General features: G+C 35.8%; 1 protein-coding gene across 1 annotated transcript; it reads left to right on the plus strand.

Annotated features, from left to right (window-relative positions):
- Positions 1-961: 961 nt before the first annotated feature.
- LOC127959790 (dermatopontin-like) lies at positions 962-8,426 on the plus strand. The gene is made up of 4 exons (XM_052559173.1): positions 962-1,394; positions 7,376-7,501; positions 7,694-7,801; positions 7,920-8,426. Exons 1-4 carry the CDS (start codon positions 1,105-1,107, stop codon positions 7,984-7,986), a joined length of 591 nt encoding a protein of 196 aa, XP_052415133.1. The 5' UTR covers positions 962-1,104; the 3' UTR covers positions 7,987-8,426.
- Positions 8,427-9,898: the final 1,472 nt, after the last annotated feature.

The raw sequence follows: 9,898 nt of genomic DNA on the forward strand, positions 1-9,898 counted from the left end.
TGAGGATGAGCAGACTGGGAAGAATCTCGGGGAACGAGAAGGCTGGATACATGAAGGGTAAGGACTCCATACAAACAACAGGAAAAGACTGGAATTTATAGGGAGGCTGATGACAATAAAGTTACTGCACATGGTGCAATTAACAGGAGTGCAATTACTGTGATGACAGGACAAGACTAGAGGAATTCTAGTGCCTAAGGGGAAGTGAGCCCACTAGTGGACACCCAGGGAAACAGAGACTAGACAGCGTGACATTCTTTGAGGTGGTTAAGAAGCTATATAGCACCACTGCCATATGAAGAACCTGTTAAGTCCCTGTATAATATATTTTTTTTAATGTTTTCTAATCTCTTAGTCTCTTAATTTAGTTTGGGGAAAGGATTAAAACAACATTAAAATACAACGTATTTCCTGAAGAAAATGTAGTTCTCAACCTTCTAGCCCCCAAGGCCCCCCTATAAGGAAATAATCCAGGGGTCTCACACAAGACTTTTGACTTCAGAAAAGCATGAACGTGATTCAAAAGAGATTCAGCTTTTTCCATCGCAGTAAATTCCCATTCATGGCAAACATACGAGAGTGGAGTAACACATCTAAAATCTAAGAAGGAGAATGGGGTTACTCTTATGGCTCTACATAGCACCATTATAGCTCCTTTAAACATAGGTGCTACAGTATATAACACTTAAAGTGGTTCCCCTATGATTATGAGCTAATGTTGCAAACCACATTTCACATTTTTTTTTTTGAAAAATAGCTCATTTTCTCACTCCAAATGTTATTTCCTGTGAAAGCTCCTCATTCCGTCACATTGTTTAACAAAATGAATGATAGACTGGAAATATATTTATTCTGTTTACATAAATTTTTGGCCTTAAAGTGAGATTTCTCTTTAAAAAAACACATGGTCTACAGCACAATCTGGGAGGAGGCTAGAAACATTCTCCTTAACAATACAAAAAAGTCCAATCCCTGACCGTAACCATCTGGTTATGGTGAAAATTATCACCCCTGGATCCGGACAAAGAACATCTGGAGAGCACATCCCAGGGAGCCTTTAAGACGGAGGAAGCATTGAGAAGTTCCACAGAATTTGACTTCAGGATGAGCTCAGCACATGTTCTGCAGGCTCTGTGCCTGCTGATGGTTTTCTCCACAGCCAGCGCTCAGCACGGCTACATGTATGAAACCGGTGAGGAGTGGGTGAATACCTGGCGCCAGGGCTTCAACTTCCAGTGTCCCCATGGTGAGGTCTTAGTGGCAATAAGGAGTTATTTCAGTGAGAAGGAAGGCTCGGACCGCCTGTGGAACTTTGAGTGCCAGAAGACTCCCTATGACTGGGGAGAGCCCAATGAATGCTGGTGGGATGATATCAACAGAGCCGGGTTGGAATGGTATGTCTGTATGTATACGGGTAACAGTGTGCAGGTTCATAGAGGTATATGCCTTTTTTATACGTCTCGCTATAATGCAAAACACATTTGTGAGTGTGTTTTATATGAAAACATTCACTGAAGTTAAAAGGACCATGAAATGACACTCCAATGTTCCAGTCAATGTCATTTTATGAAAAGTGTTACATAGAGATACATAGAGATTATCCAATTTATCCAATCCAATACAGAATTTTTTTCTTATGTTTGCCAAACATTGCAAGAATGCATGTTTTTATAATCACTATTTTAGGACTTTTCAGTAGCCAATACACATAAATGAATGAAAGATAAGGAATTTATCATTTTTGGACAGTTATTTGGAAATAGTGTTTGATACTACACAACAATCAACTTCACAAATGTGATGCTGATATCTTTGCATAGCAGAAAATTTGTAGCAGAAAAAAACATAAAATGACACCCTGATCAATCAATATTATAATATATACAATATATGGAGTACATAGAAAATTTAGATGGAAACAACCAGAATATTTTTTGTCATTTTTAATTAATACATTTTTATTGTATAACTTTGCACGGTTTCAGTTCACCAGTGAATACACATATATGAATGAAAGACACATTTAGATAAGGAAAGTCAACTTTTTATACAGATATTTGGAAATCATTTTTGATGTTACACAGACATCCCTTGTGTTGCAATTTTTTTATTTTATTCTTTTCTGCTGACCATTCCTAAAAAAAAGGTTTGGTGTTTGTACGCTTGGTTTAGACTAACTAAAATGGAGAGCTCTCCTGCCTGTATGATTAGACTCAGATGTGAATGTTTACTGAAAGCCCTAATGCTAGCTTTCAGAGTTGCCTGCTTGCTTTGACAACATCATGATAATTTGTTTGTCAAGAGGAAAACAATGAACGTTTTTTAAATAGGACTGGAGAAACACAAGCAGATGTTTGGGTAGAAGTGTCATTTAATCCTTGCCTCAGGTCTCAGCTGTTCTCAGCCACAAGCCACAGAATAGATCCTCAGACATGTTTGATTGCACATTTGTGAATCACTCTAGTTCTGTAACATGCTATTAAGAACAGCACTATGACAATTCAAATTAAAATTGTGTTATATGTTATATTGACTATGCATTGTTAAAAAAATATAGTGCACAATATATATATATATATATATATATATATATATATATATATACACACACACACACACACACACACACACACACACACACACACACACACACACATACATACATACAGTCAAACAGATCACTTAAAGAGTGTTGCAAAATATGTTCTTTTAGTCAGTCCAACAATGAGTCACCTTAGTTTAATAATGGTGTTCAAAACCAGGAATGGTCCACCCTCTGATGGCCACCAGCCAGTCAATCCAGTGGGAGATACTGAAAAATAACTTTTATATCTGCTATTTACAATTTAAAAATTGTCTCTCTAGTTTCATTAGAGGCTAGTATACATTATAATAACGTGAGTGCTATATGATGATCAGTCTTACCTACCTGTGAAATAATTTCTGTCCAAAACTTGTGTACTTTTGTATATTTCTGTAGCTTATACCTGTCTTGCCTTTCAGAAGGAGTGGAGATGAATGACCCACTTAGCTTCTTATCATTTTTATCAATATTTTGAACTGGTTCTCAATTCTTGGTTAAAGATTTGTTAAGAATTCTCTGATCTCCACAACTCCACATTTCCGAAGCGAAATCATGCTACCAGCATCTTCTAACTGCATCTCCAGTGAAGGGAAGATTTTTTAATAAAAAGTAAATACAACTGAGGAAACAAATTTAAAGAATTAGTTTTTGAAGGACTTCCAAAAAGTGCAAGAGTCAATTTAGTTCACTGATAGACACAACAACATACCTTAAAATGTCAACCAAATGTTAAAGTAAATATAAATAAATATAAATAATTAAACTGTTAAAATCATATTTTTATTGTTTTTTTTTATTGTATTATTTGTTTTTTGAATGAGTAAATTTAAAACTTTGTTTGTTTAGTGTTGTGTATAGCCTGCATAATGGTCTTATTGTGAACGATATGCACTACCAAATACAAAAGCATTCCGTTTCTACATGTGAAATTGAATGGTTATGTGTCATTTAAATTCATAATCGTAACTGAACTTAAATGAGACTCAATTATTCTGTGCACAGAACGCAGGCATTATTAAAACTGATTGTGATGATGAACAGAAATTGCAGTGTTGTGTTGTATAAACAGGACTGCACAATGAAAGAGTTAGTCAAATTTATACTAAAATAATATTGAGGATACTGAAAACATAACAATTACACCACAGTCTCTTATTCAGCTCTGAGTGTCGATGCCAACTAAATGAATGAAATGATTGCGTGCACTATATTCTCTCACCTTTGCTATTTCTCAGACTGAAATCTGACCAATTAAAGGCTTCTGAGACTTGCTTGAACTGCACTGAGCGTTGTTGTTTTGAACACATTCAGGATGAAACTTGTCCTGGAATAACAAGCTCATTCACAGTGCTGCAGTGCCAGGACACTCTGTTAATGGATATTTTGATAATCAGTTGCTGCTGCCTTGATATAAAAACATAAAGTTCAAACTGAAGGTATAATACAATAAGCAAAAGCATATTGTGCACTGGTTTAAACATTACACTGCTTTCTTTGTCACGGTCACCTTTGACATGATCACTCAGTGATTCTAAGGCGAATCGAATCCGAATCGTTTTTTATTATTTTTTCGTTTTTTTGTAACGCTGCTTTGGAACATTATTATGAAAAGAGCTATTCATTTTAAACTAACTTTTGTGTTGGACAATGAAATAGTCTTTCCTGCTTTTAGACTCCAGTTATCCACAGGAACGTGAATGTTTGCCCAGAATGGTCCGACATGAAAAATGATTCATAACCCTCTCATGATTTTCCCCTCTACAATAACCGTACTGCCTTGATGTGAGATGATTGCCTTCTTTCCTTCCTCCTTTTTCTAATGATGTGATGTGTGTTGTAACACCACAAATGTAACTGTAACTATGCGATTTTGGCTCAAGCTCTTCATATCATGGCTAGAAAGACATCTTTATGTAAGACTCTTAAGATGACTTACAGTTTGTGTGATTCTCATGACAAAAGTGACCTTATTTGACCAGTTCTCCAGCTTGTTAGAACAGGAAAAGTCTGGTTGGTGTGATCAGTCTCTGGGGGCATAAGCAACAGCGCCAAGGGCCTTTCAGTGTTCCATCAAGTTTTCTCCACCCTCTCCAACAGCATTGGGGGAGTTTTTCCAGTAGGTTAATTGGATTCAGTATAGTTTTCCCTGATCTACTGCCCACTTTGTGAGATTTCCTTATAGCCAGCGCCAGTGACCTCAAGCCCTGTCTGCTGCGCACTGCTAGACCTTTGTAAGGGAATACTGTCTGACAGACTTACTGCATGCTGGGAACTTACGATTAAGAAATCATTTATGCATTCTTGTGCTCATATTTTGGTTTCACAATTTGTGAATGCTCAAAAATGCATTCTTAACACAGATAAATATAGCCAATAGACAATCTAGCCAATATGCTAGAAACATGCATGCTAATAAGCAACCAGTATATAGTGAGTATTGGTCCCAAAAATTGTTACCCCATTTTTAAATAGATTTTCCACACTAAAAAAAAAATTTCTCTTTGGCTGAACATGATTCTTTCATGGACAGTGGTTCCACATGTTTGTACCATTTTATTTGGACATGAATAAATCAAGTTATAAGGATATGTATACTTTTAGTTGAGTTTAATAAGTTTAATAAGCACGTCATGTAGAACCACTGTCCATGCAAGTTCTTTACACATGATGTTAGATGTTTACAGTTTAAGGATGTTATTATGTGTACACCATGCACTAGCACTCTTATTAAAGTTGCTTTTTTTAATTAAGTATTTTAGACTTTCTTTTAACCAGGTCCTCAACCCAACCACAAGCTCCACACTTCACCACAATGGTAACTCGCACAAAATACACCAATATAAAGTCTTTTAAAATGCCCACATAATAGAGCATTAGACATGAAAAAGTCTTCTTATTATCACATTTTACTAAAAACTGCATAAAATGACGCTTTATTTCAACATTTTCTCTCCCCATATCCAGTCCTGTGCAAAGCATGATGGGAAGTGTAAAACTTATTTTGAGGTACTTGATTGAAACATGTTCTTTCAAAATGAAAACTTTATGTTAAACCAACGAGTGACAGTTTTAAGTCAGTTTAACATGACACAATCATGTTGAAATGAAAAATAGCCAAAATGGCATTAATTCAACATGAATTCTTCAGGTAAAGTGAACAAAAGTGAAAAATCATTTTTTTTGAGTGCACTGTAAATCTATTTATATATGTTTTTTTTTTTTAAATAGCATTTTCCTAAAATCCTAAATGTATTTTCGTTGTATGTATGTATATATATGTATATATATATTGGTGGAATAGTTACCCATAGTGTTAGTGTTGCTCTGAGGAAAGTCTGGTACTTGTGGTGGCTGGGGAGCAGTGTAGAACTAGTGATTGTCTGTCTGTTGTGATGACAACAGACTGTATGGGCCATACACCACCAGAAATGCTAAATAAACCTGTATTTACAGAAAACCATAAAAACTACTCCCGATCTCACAGTCACTTCAGAGGTGACATTTGCTGGCTTAAAAAACTTACAATAAAACACCTTCTCTGCTTAAAATGACTGACTGGTTTAAGCACTTTAGAATTATTGCAATGAAATGTAAAAATGTCTTTTGCACAACTTCTTTAACAAACATGAATATCTTATGGTCAAAGTTTATCATATCTGCAGAAGTTTAATTACATGGGTTAAATATTCTAAAACTATTGTGGGTGATGCATGACAATTAGTTTCAGTTCTTACATCTGATTGAACGAGCGGCATACCAAGAGTCTTGATACAGGATCCCAACGGGATTTACACTTTATCACTCCTTACATTCCTTTAGGTTACATGGTTTCACCATGAGTGATTCATTGAAAGATGTTACTCATCCGATTTGTTCAAAATTGCTGATTCATTTAGGCACAAAACAAGTGAATTGTCTTAATGAAAAAGTCAATGAAACATTCCCTCAATCAATTTATTGACCAAAGCTGATTTATTCTGGAATCAAACAACTGAACTTTCTTTAGGAGTGAGTTATTGAATTTACATTTACTTCACATTGAATCATTCATTCACTTCATAATCTTTTTGTTTAACAATTATAATGCTTTCTGTAATTAAAGTAATCAATTGTCTATATGAATGAGTCACTGAATCATTCACTCAACTGATTCATAAAAAAATGGTTCAAACTAAAAAAACAAAACCCTACTTACTATCTGTTGCTTGAGGATTACTGTGGGTTTTCTTGAAACTATATTCATTAGAAAAGCAAAAACATGTAAAATAACTGGCAACATTGTGTCTAAAATCTAAGTTACTCGATGTGAATTTCTTTTTTATTTAACTGCTGTTCAGTAGCACTCATAATAGCACTATGCTGTTCATTTCTCACTCACAGTTGCGCTGTTTTTCTGAATATCTGCACAACCTGCATTCAACTTGTGAAAAGTCCAAAAGGTTCATTTGAAACTCTGTGGCAAAATGGAACTAATGGTGCCAGACAAAAAGGAAAGAGTGAATGCTGTGTTCATGCATGTTTGTCAGGCAAACGTTCCTCTTGCTGTTTTAGTCAGCCCTTCAGTATAAACAGGAAGATGCACACAATAAAAAGTCAATAGCTAAAGCTAGTCACACTTCACAGAACCACATGCCAGGTGTGAGACATCAGAATACAATATCCCAATGCTTTATTTTGATGGGTTCATATTCATCACATTCATACGCCAAAAATATTTGTTTGTTCAAATAACAAATGTCTTTTGTTTAGCCTCCTTGCTCCAAATAAAAGTCATATGTATACTGTCTACAGGTCTTCAGTTTGCACTAACAATGGGCTTGTTGCTGGTGTGCAAAGTAAGTATTTTGAAGCAGTTCTGGATCGAGAATGGCAATTCTACTGCTGTCGATATGCCCGCAGGTGCCCATATTCCTGCTGGTGAGTCCTGGAATAACAGATGGTGATCTAATATATTCATACAGTTACTTAACAACCTCTATACATCCCGAGTTATTCACAAATATTAGGATTATCTGTCCTCTGATAATTAGATTACAATTCTATAATAGGATGTTTTGTCACATAATTTATAACCTTTCCTTTGATTGCATTTTCTTGAATTATGCACAGGAAGACGAATGATGTTCCAGAGTACCACAAAGAAGAGGGGGAGATGGTAGTCCCCAGTTACGGCTACTTCATAAGGGGGGCTCAAACTACTTTCAGTGGTGTACTGAGGTCTGTATGAATACTTCCTCATCCAGAGGTTGTGCTTCTAATGCATTTAGGTCATCAATTTTTTCGCTGTTAATGGCTAAAGATGGTTTCCCTTTTCTGTTTTTTTCATGCTTTGCAGGGATCGGCAGTGGAAGTATATCTTGTGCCGAATGACAGACTTTGATTGTCAGTTTGAAAACTTCTAGACTGCATTCATCACTTAATGTCCTTATAAACACATCTATGCTAAAAGAGCACATGCACGTCACCACATAACCACTAATAACACTCACTGAAAACATATGCCATACTCCTTTTTTATTAGCTTCACAGTTAAGAAATATTAAATTGTTTCTGTATAAGCCTGCATGGATTGCTATGCTCTCATAGTTTGCGGTCATTTCTGTTATTTCAATGTTTACAAATATTCTGTAATCATTTTTCAAATATAAATGACAAAAAGGAACAAAAACATTTTTGTAAAACGAAATTGTACATCTCCAATGCATTACAAAATATTCCTTTTGGTGTATCTTTTTTTATTTTATTTTTATCTTAGTCTCAGATACTCAGATGGAGTAACAAGACACACTGTACTCTTTGGAACAATGGACAGAACTAATAAAGCAATGGTTTCTCCCACAGTGTTGTATTTATTTATTGATTAATTTTTCTGTATTGTGCAACACACACAAGAGCTGTTTACCTCTTCATCCTTTCTCCATCTGTTTTCCGCTTTGCTTGACCTATTAAGTGGATGTATTCAGATTACATTTGATCCCTGTGTGTATGTGTTAATGTGCACAAATATATGTTTGGGTGTTTGTAAATACTGTATATATCATATAAAGCTTTGGTGATAAGATGATATGAGAAACATAGTATTTCTACAGAATATGTTGCATTTAGAGTATGCTGAATAAATCTTACTTAGTCCAAACTTTTAAACAGTGGTGTAAATATATACTTTACAGCTGCATATTTACCAACATGTTGTTAAAGGGGCAATACGTACCCAGACAGCAACATAGTGTTGGCCCAGTTCCGGCCCACATCAGGCACACATGAAATCCATTCGGGCTGGATCTGTGCCGAAACTGCTTGCTGTCTGAGTAATCATGCTAACACAAAAACTGTTTGAGATTATTTCAATGCAGACATCCCTGAAAATACAAATAACTTCTAATTCATTCATTCAATCAGATGTTACTTCAGTTCAGTAATGCTGTTCAGTCATAGAATCATCAGATTGATTTAAGCTGGCAATATTTCTTTTAAAAAAAAAGAGTCATTCGTTCAGGAATCAGACTACTTGGGTTATGTTTTAAAATCACTGAGAAGAATCTAATCATTAGAGTGATTTGTTCTTGAATCAGATAACACTGGTTGTGCTGTAAGCTTTTGCAGTTTCCTGACCTTTTGTCATGGTACGTGGTCTTTGCATATTGCATCATATTCAATACAGACTACATATTCAAAATTAAAACACACAAATATTACTTTTCTTTTGAGTTTTCCTGTATGAAGATCCCTCTCTGTTGAAAAGCATGTTTGTGCCTGGTCTGGGTGTGTCTCTCTCAATGAGTGAGCCAATTATAGATTGAATAAGGGTGTTGGAGACTGAGATAGCGTCCAAGACAGTTTAAACAAAGAAAATGTGTTCCTCTTTATGATGAATGAGAATGTAAAACAAGACATTGTCTTTTCAAACATTTCAAATTTGCAGTAGATTTGTAAACATGGTGATGGTCTACGGTGGATAAGAATATCCTTATGTATATGTTTTTGTTTGTTTTTTTTCGCCATTTTGGTTAACTTAGGTGAATGGGGTTAAGGAGAGGGTCAATGCCTCCAGAATCATAGTCTGTCTAGTAGTCTTTCTGTTCCTCTCCAGTGTAGACGTGGTTGGGTGTAAGCCAGTGGCTCTCAACACTGTTTATTTATGGCAGCTGCCGGCTTGAGGCATGAAGCCAAGCATCACAAAATGACACGGCTGTACCCAAGTCAAGTCTTCTGTTTGAGGACAGCCGACAGTCCTTGACTTACTGCGCACTTGTACTGCAACTGACCACTGCAAAGGGTTCAGCGGGTCAGGCCACACGTTCATTCAGCTGCTCT

The sequence above is a fragment of the Carassius gibelio genome, chromosome B6 (genome assembly GCF_023724105.1).
Source record: "Carassius gibelio isolate Cgi1373 ecotype wild population from Czech Republic chromosome B6, carGib1.2-hapl.c, whole genome shotgun sequence".
NCBI lineage: Eukaryota > Metazoa > Chordata > Actinopteri > Cypriniformes > Cyprinidae > Carassius > Carassius gibelio.

What these genes read in the sequence shown, in the direction of transcription:
- LOC127959790 (XM_052559173.1), top strand. Translation starts at nt 1,105, where the DNA reads ATGAGCTCAGCACATGTTCTGCAGGCTCTGTGCCTGCTGATGGTTTTC. An exon ending in AGGTGCCCATATTCCTGCTG is followed by an intron (nt 7,502 to 7,693) that starts GTGAGTCCTGGA and finishes AATTATGCACAG; the next exon opens with GAAGACGAATGATGTTCCAG. An exon ending in ACTTTCAGTGGTGTACTGAG is followed by an intron (nt 7,802 to 7,919) that starts GTCTGTATGAAT and finishes CATGCTTTGCAG; the next exon opens with GGATCGGCAGTGGAAGTATA.